Genomic DNA, 22,147 nt, shown 5'->3' on the forward strand with positions numbered 1-22,147 from the left:
TTGGGTTCACTCATGGATTTGATCATCCTGCAAGTAAAGTAAATTTTTTTTTTTTTTTTTTTTTGGGGGGAGTGGGGGGACAGATTTGTCTCCGAGACACCAACTAACCCCAATTCAAACAACTTGCTTCTGCTTCAAAGTTCCAAAACTTAAGCAAATATGACTTTAATCCCATTTGGGACAAATCTTTTGGTGGGTAATTGAATGTCTCTTGTCTTTCCATAAGATGGTAACCAACCTTTTTAAACCGTGGCTAGCTTGTCCTTCAAGGAAGAAAAGGTAAAAAAGCAAGCAATTTATCAAAAATCATTCGACATGCATGCCCCACGCTTGCTATCTGATATAATATATACATCATCAAGAAAATGACTCAAGGAGCCAAAATTCTAATTGTCCGAATCATTACCAAAGACGTGTCCTTTGTGGGTCAAGTTCGTTCATTGGGTCCCAACGAGTCTTATAAAGATAAGATATATGGTCTACTCTTTCTTTTTTTTGAAAGCCTCTTAATAAACAGAGATTTTAATCCCATTATGGTCTACTTTTTTTTTATTTTAATCCCATTTGGGACAGGTATTAAGCAAATATAAGTGTTACAATAATATAAAGATTTCATAAAAATAAATATACAAACTGACATGATTTTATATAATACATTTGATTTATTTTATAATAAAAATAATTTTTTAATTTGACATACCACGTGAAGTTATATTTTTACACTTACGAAATCTCATTATAGTTAAAGGCTTTTCTCTTAAGCAAATATAATATTCTCATAGATAAATAAAACAAAGAAAGTACGAGAAAGAGGGGCATTTATTTATAGTGTACCTTATTTCTTGTGAGTGCCATTTTAATCGAGACTTTCACGAGCTATTGATCATGAAAGCTTCTCGCGTAGTGAGCTTCCAACTGTTGATTAATGAAGGATTAAATTATTATTTCTCAGCAAGGGGATTTGGACATTTGTTCTTCATGTGGTGGGCTTTATGAATAAGGCTCATTGACCCATTATGAATAAGGACATCAGTTCCTCTGGCTAGCTCTTATTAATTAAAATGGTACTCGTTTCAGGCCTGTTGGGGCTAGTTTAGGTGGCCCATATTGAAAATCGTTGCTCAATGCATTGCACAGCATTGAGTAATAATTCTCGGTGCTTAGATATGTGAGTTGGGCCTGGCTAAATGGATTGGACCAGATTATAGTCTTTGATTCAACCCTGCAGCGACAACGTCACTCCGTCGTCGTAGTTCGCTCGCATCGCCGTGACTCGGTGAACCAACGCATCGCTTCCTCGTAGGGTTTTCTCTCAGAGGCTCAGTGCTTTAAGGATCGAACCCAGATATCAGCTCTGCCTCTCAAACCCGGTGAGTTTTCTGTCACTATCCCGTCAGCGTTTTCCTCAAAGAAATGCATCATTTGATATGCAAAATACTGATACGAAATAGAACCGTTGGTTTAAAAACCAGTCACGTTCGTTGCTAGATGCCCAAATTTATTTCTGACTAGTGTGGAGAGGAGAATGATTCCCAGATTTGCAGTTATGCAGGTTTTAATGTCTAAAAATCTGGTTAGGAAAGATTTAGATTTAATTTGGAGATTGAATTCAAAGAAGCAGGACTTTGAGAAGAGCTTTGTGGCTCCATTTGTGGAAGATGCTCCTGATTTTATTAAGGCATACCGGGGTAAGACGGAGTTTCAGGGATTCAGTCATTGCTTGTGAGACAGTAACTGGTATGGGCCTACAACATTGAGGTTCAGTGACAGAATTGAAGGAAGATACATTTTGAGGAAAACTGATAGTGATATGCATAGTGTGAAGATGAAAATGACTAAACATAACAGAGTTTCCATAGTTCCAGTGTATTTGTGTTTGATTGATGTTGAATGAGCACAGATGATTTGCCTGTCATATAGTCACTTTATAATTTCCTTTGCTTGATTGCTTCTTTCAGGCATAAGCTGGTTTTCATTTTTTTTCTTCTTTGATCCATTTTTAGGATAGTGCTCGGATTAATGAGGTTGGTCTATTCACTGTTTGTTTAGATATGGTGGAACGTTCTGCAGGATAAGTTTTATAGAGTTAATTCTCGAGAGCAAATACATCATGCAAAGTTTCTTAAGGACCTAAGGTTGGGGCTGTACCCAGATCTCCATTCCCATTATCCTGATTTTGGGGGCACCAACACAAAGTAATAACCTTTAAGATGCATATCTGGTTTATTCTTGAACAAATTGTTTATTTGCTTTATCAGGGATGCCAACTTTTGTAATCAAATGTACTAGTTTCAGTATTGAAAATTCTATGGAGCTGGGGACTACATTCCGCTTTTCTTTCAACATTGGTTAATTAATTATGTCATCCTTGCATATCCCTGGTTTCAGCTTGTCGCAGTAAACGGAGACTGCCAGTGAACTTAAAAATTACAAAGTTCATGATGCAAATACCTGCCATCTTGGTATAAAAATCTACTTATTATAAGTTTTCAGGGAGTTTATAACTTCTCAAATTCAGATATTTAGCAACCTTGAAAGATGGTTATGGTGTCTCAGGTTCAAGATCTGTCAAAACCATGACTGGAGCTAACCCATTAGGCCATTGCAGGCATGACATTCATGGGAAGAAGGAATGGCACATTCTACAGTCATACAACTATAACAATGTATACACTGACATCTATGATGTGTTGGTATCCAAGTAAAAGATATGGCAAGAAGACTGCAGGGTCACATGAAACTACCGGAGTAGATATAGCTATTAGTGGAACTCGACTGATCTTCCGGTGGCATTATCCAACTGGAAAATATGGGTTGGGGTACGGTACAGAAATCCTCCTCTGCCATTTCAATATACACATTGTAGATTATGAACAAATGCCTCTGAACCCAATGAAATCCTTGTTTCCTACTATCGTGAAAAAGATAATGTTAGGCAATTTATGATTAGGGTATTTCAACTGCAAAATGGACCTGCAAGTAGATTTTTACCTTTAATTTTTTATTTCTGCCTACCACATGTATAGACAGGCAAACATAAACAAGAATGGATTCTATTGATATTATGAGATGACCAGCATGTCATTAACATTTTTCACTCTCACTCGTGGTTCGAGCTGAATTGTCAAGGAGCCTAAGGTTGGGCTGTCTGTTAGCAAAACAATAGCCTCTGGATGCAAAGCATCTCATTTGTTATATTCTCTCTGGCGTCTTCTAATTCTTTAGATGACAAGGTTCTCAATAGAGGAGGACCATCGTTGTAAGCAATGGGACCATCCTTGGTATTTTGCTCTGCAAGACCCCACAGAGCAACAGTCTTTAACACTCTTACCTTATCCTTAGACCGAGCCGTTTTAGCTCCAGGTAGTTAAAATTGAAAGCACAGTGAAATCAGGCTCGCTTCTGAACCTTTTAACGACTCAAGGGTAGTCGTTATTCTCCGTCAAAGTCCTTTCGTCTCTCTCCCTTTTACTCTTTCCTTTTCTAGGTCGAATTCATTGATGAGGACAAAGAAACTCACAACCGACCAATATACGGCCGAAGTACTTTTGAAGTGTTCCATTTGAATGGATGCTCATCACAGGCTAGCTCTTTAATTAAATGAATTCAATGGGTGCCTTGCCTCTGTAAACCTCGTGAACAGGATAACATAGGAGTTCGCATAGATAGGTTATGGTGGCACGCTTATTTGTAAGATAAGGTTGGTGATTCGATCGGTAGGGGAGCCGGTTGAATAGCTTTCCAAAGTGATGCTTGCGCTGATAAATGCTAATAAATATTTAAATGTTGGCCTTTAGTGATTGTTCATCAATGGTTCTCTAACGTGGTCCCTTGCTCAAATCCTCTCTCTTTTTTCTTTTCGTTTCTACTTTTAGCTATTAATCATTTCCTCATTAGTTTTTGCTTTTGCTTTTCCCTAGAAAATCAATGTTTTCTTATGCGTAGTGGTAGTTGTGTTAAACTTTCACTGAAAGCAGCACTATTTCTTCCTCAAAAGAAGAGTTTTCATGCTTTATATCATTATGTTTGTCTTTGTTATGCTTGTGATGGGACCGAATCTCGGTTACTTTCACTAACTATTATTATTATTATTATTATTGACTCACCTTACATAGTAAACTTTGATCTTGTGTGCTGTATTATTGAAAGTTTTTCAACACAAAATTGATTAAATCGTTAATTTTTTATTAAAAGATGTGATCTCAAAAAAATATTTACACTTATGAAGTATTGAAGAGAGTGATATCCAAGACTAAGATTTTCACTAACTTCTGTGAGACTCTTACTCTTAGCTTCGAAAATACAAGGAGAAACTCATATATGATTAGCTCTGTGTGTGTGTGGAAGATGTGAGACTAGAGATGTACATATATTTTTTAAAAATATTTGTACTTCATATATAAATAGCATAAAACGTCACATTGTCACTATATAATGTATTTTTCTCGTATTGTTTATTCATAGAATAATGATAGATATAATTTTATATTGTACAAAATTCGTATATTTCCTTTTAAAAAAAGTGAGATCCGGTATAATTTTTTTTTAGGTTAGGTTAGTACTAGATTTTCTTAACTATTTTTCAAGAAAATAATGCGGGACCTGCGTATTATTGAAATGTATAAACCATTTTCCATATTTATATTGTATAACTCCATGCACCATTTTCGGTGTATGAATTCATAAAGAAAAATGATTTATACATAATATTTTTCATAACATATTTCACAATAATTTATTAAATTAGGATAATTTTATAAAATATTTTATAAAAATAATATTACTTTATAAAAATATTCTTATTTTAGAATATTATTGTAAAATGTATTGTGAAAATATGTTGTGAAAATATATTTTGTTTATATCAATACTCATTCACAAATATGAACTCTAAAAACATTACCTGCTCTTGTTTTAAAGTGTAATCACTCAACCAAAAATTGTGGGCCATCCTAACCAGGTACAATCCAAAGTAGCGTGGAACATTGTTTGAAAAACAAAATCTAAGCAGACTTATATCATTCCAAGTAATGTTGGACCCTAAACAACCAACATGCGGGGTGGCTTTGTTCTTGGGAAAGATCCACATAGATATATACCCACTTCCATTGCATTTGGTTGTACGTAGTTTTTGTCTTGTTTCGTGGGGATGCTTTGTTTATAAAGATGTAAATAAATAAATAAAATTTAAAAATTTATATGTAGACATTTCTTTAATGTATCAAACTTTTTATGGGATTCTTTCTTCAAAACAGGCTGGCCAAACGGACAGCGGGTCCCTCCCTCTAGGACTTTAATATTATATGCTTTCCATTTCCCAATCATATGAAACGTACTTGATCATGACAAATGGCTATTGCCTTGCTCCACCACCTTTGCAATTAGTAACCCCCTCCTCCCTCATTCTCTCTTATCACACGACACATTAAAATCAGACTTTCATGAACTGCTAAAGCAAGTTCTCTTCATTTATTTGTTCTATAAAGCATCCAGCATTTTGTTTTCTTCATTTATCTTGTAAATATCATGTCCTACAATCAATATCAATACCAATATAGTTGATTTTACAATTAATTGTCTTCATTTCTCTTCTTTTTACTAGCAAATGAACGGCAAGTGATATTGATTATATTTCTCTTATCTTAACTCATCTCATCATTATAATTTTTTTAAATTCTTACACAAAATATAATAAATAATTTAATTTTTTTAAATCTTAAAATAATAATAATATTAAAAAATAATATTTTAATATTTTTTTATTTAATTTTTAATTTTTATTTAAAAATATCCCATCTCATGTTCAACCACACCTATCAAAATATTTGTCAGAGGAAAACAAAACAGAAAACCACGTGATGGCATGCCTGCAAATAGCAGAGGAATCATAGGGCCCTAGGGACATTTAAAAGAATCGCCAACGGTAAGCGCCCTATCTGACATTTACAAGATTTTCTTCTTTTTTTTTTTTTTCAGTTACGCATTTGAGTCACACACAGTGGCCTTTCCTTTCTCTCTTCCCTTCCATTTATTTCCTTCACTCCTCTCCGCCCCCACTGTCCTCGTCCTTCTCCAACCAGGGAAACCGACCCCATTAATGTCGGATAGGAATGCACTAAATGCCTTACTACTCTGTCTTATAAGGCCTTCTTCAACAACCTCCATCAATATTGTCCACTTTTCTTTGGTTCCACACACACTGATTGCAGACCAAGGACAATAATACCAGTGCTAAGAAGTTTCTCCTGTTCCTCTTCCCTGAGTTTGTTTCCAAGATTTCTTTCGTGGGTCGTTCCTTATTTTCCTGGAAACTAGGATCAACAAACTTGTTTTTTTTTTTTCCATCAGGCTCACCTGGCTCTCTACATTAGTATTTGACCAACTTGTCTCGAGCATTCGGGATTTCCGTGAAAAAGTGCATCGCTGAGTTTTCCACGAATTTTTTCTTTCCTTCTTTGTCATTTTCTTGGATTTCAGCTTCTACTACTTCAGGCCCTCGGGGGTTTTTCTCGACTTCGGTTAACCAGAGTCTTCGGGAGCATCCGAATCTGAATTGGGGATCTCAATTTCAGTGAATTCCTTCCTGGACTGGTCATTTACCAGGAAGTACGTTTTTTTCCTTGTGAATTTACTAAAGGAGCCCTATTTTACGATTCCGTCTAAGAATCTTTGACGGGTCTGTTTCTGTATGCCTCAAAACTCGATTCCGCGGTTTCCTTTATACTGTTTTTGTTGAATTTTTGGTGGTTCTAGTGTCTACTGCTACGAATTTTGTGCGATGGGGTATTTGTGCATGCTGCTTCTTGTCGTTCTGTTCATTCCAAGTACTAATGCGTTGCAAACCTCTCAGACCCAAGTCTTACTACAGCTAAGAAAGCAGTTGGAGTTCCCTTCCTCATTGCAAATTTTGGAAAGCTACGATGGAGATTTCTGTAGCCTATCTTCATCTGCACACATGAGCATCTCATGTCAGGACAGTTCCGTTACTCAGCTAAAAATTATGGGAGATAAGCCTGTCAAGGTCAGTGAGTTCAGTGGATTTGCAATTCGCAACAAGACTCTTTCTGAAAGTTTCTCCATTGATTCCTTTGTCACCACATTGACAAGGCTGCCCAGCTTAAGGGTTCTTAGCTTAGTGTCCTTGGGGATTTGGGGACCACTTCCGGATAAGATTCATAGGCTATCTTCGCTTGAACTTCTGGACTTGAGCTCAAATTTTATGTATGGTTCAATTCCACCTGCGATATCCAGATTAGTGAAGCTTCATACATTAATACTGGATGGCAATTATTTCAATGAAAGTGTCCCTGCTTGGTTGGACTCATTTTCAAACCTCTCCATTTTGAGTTTGAAGAGTAATGGATTGAAGGGTCAGATTCCTTTTTCGGTATGCAAGATCAAGACACTCACTAACCTTGCACTGTCCCACAATGAGCTTTCTGGAAAATTACCTGATTTTAATACTTTAACAGGTCTACACGTATTGGATTTAAGAGAAAACCATTTAGATTCTGAACTACCAGTAATGCCCGAAGTGTTGGTTACAGCACTACTGAGCAAGAACTTGTTCTCGGGCAAGATTCCCGAGCAATTTGGTAATTTGGGTCAGCTTCAACACCTCGATCTATCATTCAACCATCTGAGTGGAACTCCTCCTGCTGCGTTGTTCTCTTTACCAAACATCAGCTATTTGAATTTAGGTTCCAACATGCTCAGCGGGTCACTTCCAAATGAGTTAAGTTGTAGTGGCAAACTTGGGTTTGTTGATTTATCCAGTAACAAGTTTATAGGTGGGCTTCCTTCTTGCTTGAGCAGCAATTCAGATCAGGTAGTCGTTAAATTTGGTGAAAATTGCTTGTCCATTGATTCCCAACATCAACATCAAGGATCATATTGTGAAGAAGCCATTAAGAGGGGTAAACAATCCAAAGGAAGAAATATAGCAGTAGTGGTTGCTGTCATTGTTGGAGCTTGTCTTGTTATGGTGCTTTTGGTAGTCGGGGCTCTATTATTGTGTAGAGAATTCCGTTCAAGAAGGACACACGAGCAGCATACATTGCCAAAGATGGTGAAAGAGAATATACCAGCTGGGGTTTCCTCCGAACTGCTTGCAAATGCTAGTAAGTTCTACGTCGGTCTGGTCATTTTTGTAACAATCATTTTCTGTTCAAAAAATATAAGACCTGTTTGTCCTACTTACTATGTCAATTTCATAGCTCAGGATATATGAATAGGGACTAAATCATGTTTCGGTAAACCATGGTTTGTGGTCATACGAGAACTTGAAGTGATAACCTTGCCTTACTTTCTATATTTAAGGGCTCATTTCTCAAGCATCAAAGCTAGGGACACAAGGAGCCCCTGTATGCCGATTATTTGCTTTTGAAGAGTTGAAGGAAGCGACAAACGGCTTTGATTCATCTAGGTTTCTTGGTGAAGGCTCTATGGGGAAGGTATCTTCAAAAACTGAAATAGGTTTCTTGGTGAAGGCTCTATGAGTTGTAAATCTTTGAAAGCAGCTAATCTGTTCTTCTCTCTACCTGGTATTTGATATTTATTATTAATGTCATTCTTTTTTATGATTTGCAAACTCTTGGAATGGGTTGTTAGGATGCTGCAAACACAACTTACTAACTAAAAATTCATTTCAATAAAATGTTATGGCATCGGGAGAAGAAATTATGTGGCATTCAATTTGTTCAATACATTATATTTTCTCACTTCCAACTGCCTCTCTTCACTTCTGTTTTCTTTTTCTCCTCAGCTTTACAGGGGGCGATTGGAGAATGGGACCTCTGTCGCCATACGGGCTCTATCTTTAGTGAAGAAATGTTCTAATCAAAACCTTAAAGTTCGTCTTGATCTGCTCTCAAAGCTTCACCATCCGCATTTAGTTGGCCTCTTGGGTCATTGCCTTGATGGTAGTGGACAAGATGATTCCAGTGGCAATGAAGTTTTTCTTGTATATGAATATGTTCCTAATGGGAATTACCGTACCCATTTGTCAGGTTAGTGTTGCGTTGTAGTAATTCAATACACATTCATATATGAATGTATGAAAATGTGTGCGTTCTTACACATCTATCTTCTATGCAAGAACTAGTTTCTGAAACATACCTTCGTAGTGTTCATAAATAGTTTGGAAGCTGTCATAACCATTTCTTGGATACAGTATGCAACACCCTCCCCGTGTGCGCTAGGGTTGGGGGGGCTGTTTCGGTGCTTGTAACTTTTCATTCCATCCAAGTCCTGTCTGTTTGACTGCATTTAACTTTGACTTGTCAAAGATGGCTGGAATGAGTTTGTAATTAGTTTAAATTACCTTAAATTAGAAGCTGCATTTTTAACATATTTAATATATCATAGCTTTATGCTTTTGAGTCACAACCTCTAAATTCAGGTACTTATATACATATGCAGATAGTTTTCCAGAGAAGGTCCTTAAATGGTCAGATAGACTTCAAATTTTAATTGGAGTTGCCAAAGCTGTTCATTTCTTACATACTGGAGTAATTCCCGGTTGTTTCAATAACCAACTGAAGACGAACAATATATTGCTTGACGAGCATCAGATTGCTAAGCTAAGTGACTATGGGGTGTTCATCGTCACAGGGGAAATCGAAAAATTTCAGGTATAAGACCTGGATTTTTGAAGCCATTAAGTGTTACAATGTATCTTGGTTTGCCAAGCAGCCATTCTGAGTCTCTGACACATTCTGTTTGTTCTGTAGGTGAAGGGAGAAGGCTCAAAACCATGGTATGAGACAAACTACTGCTTGAACTTTAAGTGGATGGCATAATATTACTTTCAAGTGTGTGCTTGATTTTGTTAACTGGAGTCACATCTTTAGTTGTTATGCTGAATTAGAAAAAAGGTGCATTGTACCCAATAATGAATTCTTGCTGAGGATGCAATGTTGGGATATGTATATATGTTGTGGATCCATAACGTGCATGACCTGTTGTGAGGTCCCCTTCTTCGCTGCTCAGTGCAGAGGAGGTTACCCAATTCTTGGTATATACAGTACTTCTTCCATTATACCACTACCTTCTCACTGAGTACTCCTACTGCTAAGTGTAAGATAACCATTGCTGGTACCAACTGCTGCTTACTGCGTGTCTCTCAGACACTGCCAGTACCATCACATACCCACCTTAAGCCCCACCTTTGCTTCTGTATTTCATCATCACCCTTGCTGTCACTGGCCTCCTAAAGTCTTACTATTGTCAAAGCTTCCACCGCAGTGAAACTGTCATCATTAACCTGCTGACTACTTGGCATCGGTACAGCACCACCGTTGCCATAATAATTACCTCACTGCCACCACCGGTCCACCACTGTTATACCGTTTTCAATGTAACTACCCAGTGCCCCTATTTCTATCCTCCAAATTTAGTAGTTTGTTTATTGACAGCTGGTGTTGTCATTAGAAAGTTTTCACAAACCGTGATGTCACAGAAGAAAGCTCTAATCTGATGATTTGTTTGAATTTTTCCTAACCTGCTTGGTTTGGTGCCATGATTAAATTTAATTGTTATTTCAAAATACCTGATTCTATCCCTTGCTTTTTTGCAGCCAACAAACAAATGTACAGGATGATGTTTACAACTTTGGGTTTATATTGCTTGAATCACTTGTTGGGCCCATTGCGACTGGAAAAGGAGAAGCATTTCTCCTAAATGAAATGGTATGTCAAATCTTTTATGGAAATGAAATCTAATGATTGCAATCATGGTCCTAAACCTTCTGTTCTCATGGCATTTTCCAATTCACATGAAATGAGATCTCAGTTCATTCTTAAAACCGTTCTGAACTGCTATAAATTGTTCTCTGGAAACCTAAAGGAGGAAGTTGGTCATTTTTCTTGGATTATATATGAATTCTTCAAACATTGTGGATATTTTTCCTTTTCTTTTCCTCAATGTTAATTTAAATATTTTCCTGTCATTTTGTTTGAGATGGTATCTTTCTAAGAGCTGGAGTTATGAACGCAGGCATCCTTTGGCAGTCAGGATGGTAGAAGGCGGATTGTGGATCCTGTTGTGTTGACTACTTGCTCGCAGGAGTCATTATCAATTGTGATATCCATCACAAACAAATGCCTATCTCCTGAGCCATCATCTCGACCCTCTTTCGAAGATGTTCTTTGGAACTTACAGTATGCCGCTCAAGTCCAGGCCACTTCTGATGCTGATCAGAAATCAGATTCTACATCGTAGTTGCAAGTTTGCACAGATAGAGCCTCACTTCAGAAGCTTCCTGAAACTTGTAATACATAAGGTATGCCTGTATTTGGGCTGCCTTTCCTCATCGCAACGCAAAATGTAAAGTTCTAATTTTTTTTGCTTGACCTTATACAGCTGAATTTAGCTAGAATACAAGTTGTTTGGTTACACTTACCTTTTAAGCAGGAATAATGATGGGCACTTCAACTTGGGGGCATTGATCGAATGATGTAGAGCTAAGAAGGGTTTGGTTAAAATACTAGTCCCTTTATATGGTAGAGCTCTGTTAGGAGACATGAATGATGAAAGATTAAAAAACCAGACTATCAACAAAGAGTAGGTATCTTTAATGGTATGTTTTGAGATAACATATGAGGGTGATTGGGGATAAACATAAACAGTCGTTAGATGTTTCTGCAAGCAATTGGTTCTAGATCAAAGTCTTCTTCGTTTTATCTGCTGCAGATAATCAGACTCAGCCCAGTATAAAGTTGAGGAACGAAAACCAAATACTAAAACGAGCACAGGAATGTTTGTTCCTAATACTAAGAGATCAGGAGGACAGGTCGGAGGGGCTGTGGTTAAGGTTAACAGCCAAGTTTAAGTTGAATCTTTACAAACAATCAATTAGTATATTAAGTGGGAAATTGGGAATTACCCAAAGTTTGGCACAAAAAATAATCATATTATAGTCCACGACTCATACACCAACATCTTCTGACCTAGAAGTGGACATTTCAACTTACCCTCCTCCCCCTGGGCTTCCTCCTGTTGTGAGCCAATATCATATATTCATATGCTTAGAATTTAAGCTCATTGTATCGGGTACCTTCATCATGCCTGCTGGTGTACATAGGACAGGACCAGTTTGGTGAGCATGGTTGATTCCTTGTGAATCTAAGTTCATTTAACTTTTCGGTGCTGCTAACTGCTAATCTTGTATTGCTTCTTAATTAGTCTACCATTATAAATAAAAATCATCTGGATTTCAATTTAGAACCACACGCGTTAGATCTTAAGAGTCGGTTTGGACCGAGAGATCTCAACTCATTTCATTATTAATTACAAATTTTAACTCACAAATCTCACTATTATTCACAAACCATCTTAATTTATTTCATTTTATCTCTGAATTCAAGCGGGATAAAGCAAACTTGGTCAAATTTTCAGGCCTCAAGTGAATAAATTTAGAGTAATGATATACACACAATACATTGCACAAAAATCTTATAAAATGAAGGTATTTTTGTAAAATGATGTTATTTTTATAATATATTTTATAGCTATTCATAAGTCTCAAACACCACACCACAATTTTTTATTTTTTTTTTTGGTTTTATTCTTCTTAAAACAATTAAATTCTTCTTCTTATCATCCATATACCACACATTTGGTAAGAGAAAAAAATTAAAAAAATACAAAATGATGGTATGGTGTATGAGGCTTATGAATAGAATTTTTCTTTATAAAAATATCATTTCATTTAAAATATAGTTATATAAAATGTTGTGTGTAAATTATTTTTTATAAATTTATGGAGTATGAATATGAACAAGAGCCCTGCTACAGCCACCAAAAAGTGGCTCGAATGATTTTATAGAAGAATGTATTTCACTTTTTTTTTTTTTTCATATATTTTTTTAATCATCATAAATATTTTTTAAAAAAATAAAAAATTTACAATATCAATAAATAATATTTTCTTAATCACTAAATAAAAAATAAATTCATGACACAAATTGGGATCCTAATTCGAGTCCAAAGCATTTTTGTATGAGCAAAGGCCTAAAAAGAAAAAAAAAGGGGCACCTGTTCGATCATGCCAATGGTGGCGTACGTGGGTTGAACTATTCCAAGGTCCTGTCTTTGTGTGACTGAGGACAGCAGTGCTCTGTCGGTAAACACTTCCAGCCAAGCGAGAAAAGGACACCTCGCCATGAAAGTTGAAACCCCCACCCACCCACCCCCTGCAACCGCACTCTAGTTTAATCCTCACTCGCCCACAAAGGGAAGGGTCCCCGACTCCGAGTCATTATGAGTCATGCCCCCCACGAGTTTTCCATACCGTTGGTTTAAAATAAAAGTCGCTTTTAAGCTTTGATTTCTGCCTATGATACCTAATCAAAACTTAACAGATTTTTCAATCAAATAGATTAGAAAGACACTTTGTTTGGGCAAGTTTACCTTTGAATCGAACCCTTTAGTTACATAATAAGACAGCAAAAAAATAAAAATTCACATCTAATAAATTTAAAAGGAAAGAAAATAGTACGGTAAATCAAGATTTTATTTTTAAAATTTTTTTGTCTAAATTAAAAAAAATTAAAAATTAAAAATATGAAATAAATTATTATATTATTTATTAAATATTTAATAGTGTCATAAAAAACACGATTACGATATGATGCATTAGAAGAGGGGGCATTATCATTATGCAGTATGGATGTACAAGGAAACGCCTTTGAGTTTGGTAGAGCACCAAACTCAGCGGTTGATTTTCAGTTAACCAACGACTTGGTACTTGGTGGTTTCCAAAGGGCCTTAGGTGCTAGGTAGGGCGCGACTCTCGACCGACACTTACGGGACAGTGTCCCGCACACTCTATAATCGCGCGTGTAAATTAAAATCCTCACGTTATTAACGTTATTTCTCTATAGCTAATTAGCTTAAGTGAGGGCATTTCCGCCAAGGCATCCCTATCAGCCAGCAATCAGCATCACCAAACGACATCGATCAAACACGAAAAGTCCACCGAGCACGACGCCGTTTTTATACGTCCGCATAAAAAATTTCTGTGGCAAAGTTAGCTCCACACTATTTATTTATTATTATTATTCTTTTATTATTTTTTACCTTAAAAATAATTCTCTCTATTTTTAAATAAGAGAGATTCTGCCTTTCCTTTACAGTTTCACTACAGCTCCTCCCTCCGAGGCTATCATACTCTCAGATATCTCTCTGTGTCTCAAACATGGTAAACCACCTGATACGAAACGAGTCGTTTTCCGTCTTTCCCACATTTCTCCGATTTTTCGGCTATTAACTTTACCGGTAACTTTTCTATGCCAGCATTGTAGTCAGTGTGCTGGTTCTGAGCTATTTTCAGCTTATAATTTGATTGTTTTTGGTTACTTTCTGTTTATATCTATCTGGATCTGATTTTCTTTAAGCTGTTGGTGAAATTTTCTGAGCGGTTGATTGTTGCTGCTACCTTTACTTTTGCTCGGATGCCAATGTTGTTATTTGTTAAGCTTTGTGCTTAAGAATTTGTGATTTTTGAGCTAACTTTTGCTGATTTGTGTTCGTTTACCAAGCTGAAAGTTTAAAGTTGTTTCATTTTCAGAAAAAAATTTCCAGGATAATTTGCAAATGTTTATTTTTAATTGATTTTTTTTTTTTTTTTTTCATTTTCTTCATTTTGAAGCTCCTCATAGCATGGATAGGAAGTAGGAGTGTTCTTTCAGTTAAGCAATTGGGATTTGAAAAGAGCTTATTTTTATTGATTTTCTACTCTTTATGTGCAGAGTGCAGTGTTTGCAGTTCTAATTTTCTCTACTCAGGAACATACTTCTGGTGTCCCCCCCCCCCCCTCCCCCGCGATTCTGAACTCTAGAGCTTTTAGGTTCTTGTGATTCTACGTAGCTAATCACATTGGGGTGGAACTAGTCCACCGTTTCTGAAACTATGGTTCTGGGCTTGAAAGCAAAGAACAGGCGAAGCGCCTCGGTCCAAATAAATTATTTGATCCATGTAGAGGAGATCAAGCCTTGGCCCCCATCACAGTCACTTAGATCCCTCCGTTCCGTTCTGATTCAATGGGAAAATGGTGATCGAAATTCTGGGTCTACCAACATTGTTGTACCATCACTTGGCTCAGTTGTTGTTGAGGGAAAGATTGAATTCAATGAGTCTTTTAGGCTACCTGTGACCTTGTTGAGGGACATGTCTGTCAAAGGTGGTGACGCCGATGCATTTCAAAAGAATTGCTTGGAGTTTAACTTGTATGAGGCAAGGAGGGACAAGACTGTGAAGGGCCAGTCGTTGGCTACTGTCATCATTGACTTGGCAGATTATGGTGTTGTGCAAGATGCCTTAAGCATTAGTGCTCCGATGAACTGCAAGAGGAGCTATGGGAACACAGATCAGCCAATTTTATATATCAAAATCCAGCCTGTTCGTAAGGGTCGCACTAATTCTTTGTTGAGGGACAATCAATCAAGAGGCGTGTCGCAGAATGATAATGGTGGCGGATCTGTTTCTGCCTTGATGAATGAAGAGTATGCTGAGGAAGCAGAGAGTGCGTCTTTCACCGATGATGATGTTTCATCACACTCATCTCAGACAATTGCTTCTACTGCTTTTGACTCTATTGGGGGCTTAGCTCCTCAAGAGGTACCCTTTCTCTGTCTCTGTCTCTGTCTCTGTCTGTCTGTCTGTCTCCCTTATGATTGCTACTCACCAATTTTGATTCTACCATAGTACCATGGGTGAATAAACATGCACATATCTACATCTTCTATTGCTAAAGCAATTCATGTTCTGCAGCCTTTATCCAGTTAGTATTAATAATCTGCAATATATATCGGATAGGGTTGTTGGGGGGGGGGGGGGGGGGTTGTTATTATGTGAATTATTTTGACTGGCTGTGAACAAATTGTTAATGGTTTATGAAATAAGTTTAGATAAATGGTATCGCTTTCAGGAATTTGTCTGCCTTTGGCACATCGATTATATTAGCGGGACTAACATGGACACATATTGTGCATGGACCCTTTTTTTTGTTTCAAAATTTAACACTTTTTACACATCTGCCTGTAGATCACCATGCTGTTGGTCGAGTGCCTCATACTATGGTCAGCATTATAGGTGAAAAAATATATATGTAAATGCATGCATGTATTAATATCTGTATATGTTTCCTTTTTTGGTGAAAAAAATACTCAACAATGTACCATGTAATAGACTAATTGGAATTGAATACCAGACTGGACCAGACATGGTGAGGCATAGCACTGGAGGGGGCAACAAGGAGCATGCCTTAGCTGCAAACCTGAAGCTTGAAAAATCTAATATGACATCATGTATTGGATCACAAGAAAATCCGAAGGGGAGTTCATCTCGCTCGTCATCAATAGACTTATCCTCTGATCTGGGGAGTCCAGTAAATGGTCCTGCTTCTGTATCGAACTTTCCTAACTCTATTTCAACATCAATCCAACAACATGTTGCTTCCAATGGTTTTCACTCTTCATCATCATCCTTGGTGTATGAAAATATGGAGGAAGATTCTGATGCCAGCATTCGAAGTAATGACAATGGACATTTAGCTCTGGAAGTTCACGAAAAGATTAGTAATACCACAAGTGTAGTTTCGGGTGATGGCGAGCGGAACATCAAGGAAAACGTACCTAACAGTTTTGTAGCATCCCCAGACAAAAATTCCCTGATGGTTGAGAAACTGGACTCCTCCAAGTATAGTGATTCTCAAGTTAATGGAAACAGTGATGGGAAGGGTTGGGAAATTGGTAGCGATCACTTGGAGGAGGCTGAAACCACAGATGATTACTTTGATGGTTCTACGGAGGATAAAGATGGAAAGGAACCCCAAGAAAACGGAGTTGAAATAGAAAACTTGGATGAGAAAACACTTTTTACAGAAGATGAACCATCAGTCACCGGAAGTGCTACCAGAGGGCAAGCCTCTTTGGAAGGTGATGCATTTTCTTTAAGCTGTGGAAGTCTTGGAATGAAGAGCATTATCCTTAAAAATGAGAGATTAAAGAATGTGAAGTCTGTTAGGTCATCAACAGACTTAGGTAGGACCAATGGATCAGTAAGTAGTAATCAGCACACAGAAGTAACAGAAGCTGGTGTCCTGGGAGATGCACAGTACATTGGACGAAACCTCAGAAGCAATGAAAGGAAAGATGCTAAAGTTTATCCAAAGGATACAAAAAGTGCCCTTTTAGATAGCAAAATCCAGCAATTGGAACACAGAATAAAGATGCTTGAGGGTGAGTTGAGAGAAGCCGCTGCTGTGGAGGCTTCTCTTTATTCAGTAGTTGCAGAGCATGGAAGTTCCATGAGTAAGGTCCATGCTCCTGCTCGGCGCCTTTCAAGGCTGTATCTTCATGCTTGTAGACAAAGTTCTCTATCAAGGAAAGCATCTGCTGCTAGAAGTGCTGTTTCAGGACTAGTTTTGGTGGCAAAAGCATGTGGAAATGACGTTCCAAGGTATATGTAAACCACACTTCTGGTTTTTTCTTTTAATTAACTGCCTACATGATGAAGAATACTATTCCTCATCTTGATACAACATAGCCTTGGGGAGCGTGAACCTGCCATATATGGTCTTACCCAAGAGACCGGAATTGATTGATATTGGATTAGAGAATCTACCACAGATGCAATAATAATATACTACTGACAAACAAAAGATGACCAAAGTAGAAGAACCAGATATTTGCATGAGAGACTTGAATTATTATGGGCTGTCGCTGAAGTAACTTTATACGTGATCATTATAGTATCTCATTTGTTTTTCCCATTTCTGATTACAGATTGACATTTTGGTTGTCCAACTCGATTGTCTTGAGAACAATTATAAGCAAAGCCATTGGGGACCGGGAGCTACCACTGCCTGCTGAATCTGGTATTGAAAGGAATGGTGGGGTAAAGGTAGATAACAAGGTATCATCCCTATTAAAATGGAAAGTGTCTTCACCTGGCATAAAAGAAAATGCAAAATCTTTGTATGGAAGTTTTGGCAACTGGGAGGACCCACGTACGTTTACATCTGCATTAGAAAAAATAGAAAGTTGGATCTTCTCCCGAATTGTTGAGTCTATCTGGTGGCAGGTAAATTCCCAATTCTTGTTCTCCCTTTTGTATTTGGTGTTTGGATTCCCTTTGAAGTGTATTGTAGGAATACCCCGGTATAGAACATCAACTTTTCTAGTTATCTGACCAGAAATAATAGTTTCTTCGTTCCTTTCCAGACTTTGACTCCACATATGCAGTCTGCTGCTGCAACAACAATTAACGAATGTTTGGGTTCCAGCTCAAGGAAAACCTATGAAAGGTTATCTAGTTCAGGTGAGCAAGAGCAAGGGAACTTTGCAATAGACCTTTGGAAGAAGGCTTTCAGGGATGCCTGTGAAAGACTTTGTCCTGTCCGAGCTGGAGGGCATGAGTGTGGCTGCTTGCCTCTGCTGGCTAGATTGGTAAAACTTTACACTTGAGCTATCCATTTTAAGATCAACTTTATTTATGAGAATAGTAGGGAAAACATTTGGATTCATGATCTTGTTTGGCAGAAAAGTTGCTGTCAGTGTACTGAAATTGACTTGAGCATACTTGACTACAAAAGCTTTAAGAATGAGATTCTGTTCATCATCTGTTCCCAAACTTTAAGGAACATATAGTTTAAGCAATTGATCGCAAACACAAATCTGGATAATTTAAATAATCTGGGATATATTGTAATTCAAGTTTGTTGTGAAGTTATCCATGTTTAAGATTCCTAATGAATGTGAAAAAACCCAATTATTGTAGCTAAATAGCCTAAATTCAACTTCCATGTCAAGTTGTGAAGTATCATATACTCTTTTTAAATGCATTTCCTACCCCTCTCGAGCACAGCAGGCTATACTGCTTCACATTAATGGAGAATTTGGTGCAAGTTATGTGATTTCCTTTAGTAAATATAAACCGCCGAGAAATAAGTAAAACGTCAACACATTGATCTATCACTATGTACTTCTCCTCATGTTTCTTTAGAAGATTTACCCCTTTTTGGCTCTTGAAAAATCTGACATTAAAAACGCATCTTCACGTGTCTAGATAATGGAGCAATGCGTGGCCAGACTGGATGTGGCAATGTTCAATGCTATCCTTCGTGAATCCGCTGATGAGATCCCAACAGATCCTGTATCGGACCCTATCAGTGATTCAAAGGTTCTACCTATTTTTGCTGGGAAATCAAGTTTTGGGGCTGGTGCACAGCTGAAAAATGCGGTAAACATGCCAATCGTTACTTTCTTGAGGCTAAATTAAATCACATCATTAGTCATAATGGTAGATGTTCTTGATCCTCTCAATTGTGTCAACTGACTACTGGTTCCTGGAATTCTAGGATCGCTTTTCATTTTTTCTCTTTGAAGATATTGTGTTGTGCAGAGTTGTGCTAACAAATATATGGATCCATCAAATCCGGATTCTAACCATATTTTCCTCAATAATGTCAAATTTCATAGAATGTACCCCAAAAGCTTGTTCAATTGTAGTGCAACGTGAAGTTTCTAATGCATGGTTTTAAGCAAATATAGATTTGGTTGCCCTAATTGACAACTTTCTTTATTTGTGTTTGTGGATATCAGATTGGAAATTGGTCTAGATGGCTGACTGACTTATTTGGTATGGATGATGATGACTCAATTGATGATGCAAATAACCATGATGACACCGATGAGAGAGAATATGCATCATTCAAGTCTTTTCATCTGCTTAATGCATTAAGTGATCTCATGATGCTTCCAAAGGACATGCTTTTGAGTAAATCCGTCAGGAAAGAGGTTCATCCCTGGGACTTGAACCATCTCATTTTATCTCTGGTCTGCGTGATCAATATTCGTAGTAGTTACTTATGGTACTTCATTCCATTTTTGAAGGTATGCCCTTCATTTGGTGCACCATTGATCAAGAGGGTTGTCGACAATTTTGTTCCGGATGAGTTTTGTCCGGACCCAATTCCAGGCGTTGTACTTGAAGCACTGGACTCAGAGGTTACACAACTGAATTTACATTCTTTTTTTACAACACAGCTATCCATCTTGAACTACTCGAGTAGAATAGCCCTGTGTGTACCCGATAATAAAAAGAAATATATTTCTGACAATGATGATGATTAATACATGCTTTCTAGTTTTGCCTTTGGAATAGGTCTGGCAGAGTCCGGACCAAAGTCTCTACCATGATATCTATTACCCTTCGTTCTCGCATTACTATTGCATATAAGGATTAGCCTGATAGCCTATTTTCTTGCACTTGCTTTATGTAGGATCATTTCGAGCCAGGGGAGGAGTCTCTGATGAACTTCCCATGTGCTGCGGCTCCTATAGTTTATTCACCTCCTCCGGCAGCTTCAGTCGCAAATATTATTGGAGAGATTGGAAGCCAAACTCACCTGAGAAGAAGTGGGTCCTCGGTGCTCAGGAAATCGTACACGAGTGATGATGAGCTTGACGAGTTGAATTCACCCTTGAGTTCTATATTCATTGATGGCTCCCTTTCATCAGCAGTCCCAACAAAGCCCAGCTGGGTATTAAAGGGTAATGGCAATCAAGATGCTGTAAGATACGAACTACTTCGCAGTGTGTGGATGAATAGCGACTAGCGCAGTATGTATATCACAGGTATATATCAAATGTATCTCCCTTTCTTTTTCTTTGTATTTGGAGTTCTGAATTTGTTCTCTGGTTTTGGTTTCACCATCGTACTTGATGTTTCTGTACAAAAAAGGTAATTGTAGTAGAAAAACTCCAAAACCTTTGAACTCTCGGGGTGAACCAACCCTGTCAGTGGGTGAAAATAATAAGGGACTGGTTACGGTCAACACATCATTATGTCGTTGATTTTATTATTTAGCGTTTGATTTTTCCTAGAAGGAAATTGCTTTTGAACGAGGCTTCACTTCCTTTCACTTACTAATGATATATATATTATATATATATATATATGTCTCAAATGTATAAGTTTGTACAAGTTTTTTATAAAAAAAGTGGATCTTATTGTAAAAAAAAAAAGTGAAAAATTCATTTTTTTAGCGGGATCTTTTTTTTTATACAAAATGCTTGCGTAAGACTTGTGCATTTGAGACTTGTCCCTACTCCCGGAATAAGCAAATAAAACAACTTCTAATGCAAGAAAATGGAAAAAATATAGAAATAAAGTGTCGGACAACAATTGGGTTGCATTTGGATAGATCTAAACTTGAATTGTGATGATCGCAAAGTCCTTTGTTTTTAATGTAATATGAAATCCAGTGTTTGTAAGGGTTAAAATCTGGTTTGGATTTGGTATAAGATTTAAATCCAAATCTTAATATACAACACAAACATGATATTTGGATTTTAAAAGGCTCAAGTTTTAATCGTCCTCAAATTCAGTCATAAAACACGTCATTAAAGCATATGCCATTTGAGAAAAGCGATGCGTCAGGACTCATTACACCAATATTAATTCATTTTTTAATCATCAATATTAAGAAATTATGATTATGATCATTGATTATTATTATTATTTCCTAGAGTTGTCATTTAGGATGAATAGAATTGAGTTCTAGCGTTCTAGCAGTTGAGGCATTTTGCCCCAGTATCAAGCACTCAGGCTCAGGAAGGAATGGCAATCCTCAACCAGCGTTCAACAGAAATCAGAGCCTTGTAATTTTGGGTGCTGCTAGTGTGCCACCCAGCTTTGACCGCTGGACGTATCCACTAATACAAATTGCACATTTTATTTTATTTCACATTTTTTAAGCATCTTTAAATATTTTTAAAATATATAAAAAAAAAATACACAAATACACTAAAAGTTACTTTCTTAACTACTAAGAAAAAAAAAAATTAAATACATGAACGGTTAAAATGAGAAGGCAAACTCATGGAACATCCTATCCTTTTCCTATAATTTTAATACCATCGCTACCTTTAAGTATTTTATCAGTGGTAATTAGCATAAAAATTGTACATTTCAGATTAGATCATCAAGAACTATTGCCATCGAACGTATAGACACGAACACATGTAAGTCTACATGGACACAAACAGACCGACGAAACTGAAGTTGATCGTCTACTACTGCAATGAGATGCAAAGATAGGGAAAAAGCAGGGCACCAACGAACCAAACTCATACAAGGGATA

The 22,147-nt window shown here is 37.2% G+C and overlaps 2 protein-coding genes and 1 long non-coding RNA gene across 7 annotated transcripts; 2 read left to right on the top strand and 1 right to left on the bottom strand.

The window, feature by feature from the left end:
- Positions 1-1,234: 1,234 nt before the first annotated feature.
- On the top strand, positions 1,235-11,394 carry LOC121250574 (probable inactive leucine-rich repeat receptor-like protein kinase At3g03770). Of its 4 annotated transcripts, none has more exons than XM_041149717.1 (8): positions 1,235-1,370; positions 6,851-8,120; positions 8,320-8,453; positions 8,765-9,008; positions 9,421-9,632; positions 9,732-9,757; positions 10,577-10,688; positions 10,996-11,394. In XM_041149717.1, exons 2-8 carry the CDS (start codon positions 6,956-6,958, stop codon positions 11,218-11,220), a joined length of 2,118 nt encoding a protein of 705 aa, XP_041005651.1. In that variant the 5' UTR covers positions 1,235-1,370; positions 6,851-6,955; the 3' UTR covers positions 11,221-11,394. The 4 variants fall into 4 exon arrangements, with proteins under 4 accessions (XP_041005651.1, XP_041005649.1, XP_041005648.1 ...); XM_041149715.1 differs by lacking the exon at positions 1,235-1,370 and adding an exon at positions 5,975-6,606 and having other exon boundaries at positions 6,754-8,120; XM_041149716.1 differs by lacking the exon at positions 1,235-1,370 and adding an exon at positions 5,976-6,606.
- LOC121250575 lies at positions 1,369-7,708 on the bottom strand. The gene is made up of 3 exons (XR_005937810.1): positions 7,677-7,708; positions 3,274-3,277; positions 1,369-1,484 (listed from the first exon to the last, which is right to left on the bottom strand). It is a non-coding gene; the product is annotated as an uncharacterized LOC121250575 (long non-coding RNA).
- Positions 11,395-14,104: 2,710 nt separating the features above from the next.
- Positions 14,105-20,839, top strand: LOC121249849. Of its 2 annotated transcripts, XM_041148664.1 has the most exons (10): positions 14,105-14,277; positions 14,751-15,618; positions 16,211-17,460; positions 17,787-18,084; positions 18,225-18,449; positions 19,069-19,242; positions 19,605-19,650; positions 19,681-19,799; positions 19,896-20,009; positions 20,285-20,839. In XM_041148664.1, exons 2-10 carry the CDS (start codon positions 14,911-14,913, stop codon positions 20,618-20,620), a joined length of 3,270 nt encoding a protein of 1,089 aa, XP_041004598.1. In that variant the 5' UTR covers positions 14,105-14,277; positions 14,751-14,910; the 3' UTR covers positions 20,621-20,839. The 2 variants fall into 2 exon arrangements, with proteins under 2 accessions (XP_041004598.1, XP_041004597.1); XM_041148663.1 differs by having other exon boundaries at positions 19,605-19,799.
- Positions 20,840-22,147: the final 1,308 nt, after the last annotated feature.

Source organism: Juglans microcarpa x Juglans regia, chromosome 2D (genome assembly GCF_004785595.1).
Source record: "Juglans microcarpa x Juglans regia isolate MS1-56 chromosome 2D, Jm3101_v1.0, whole genome shotgun sequence".
Taxonomy (NCBI): Eukaryota; Viridiplantae; Streptophyta; class Magnoliopsida; order Fagales; family Juglandaceae; genus Juglans; species Juglans microcarpa x Juglans regia.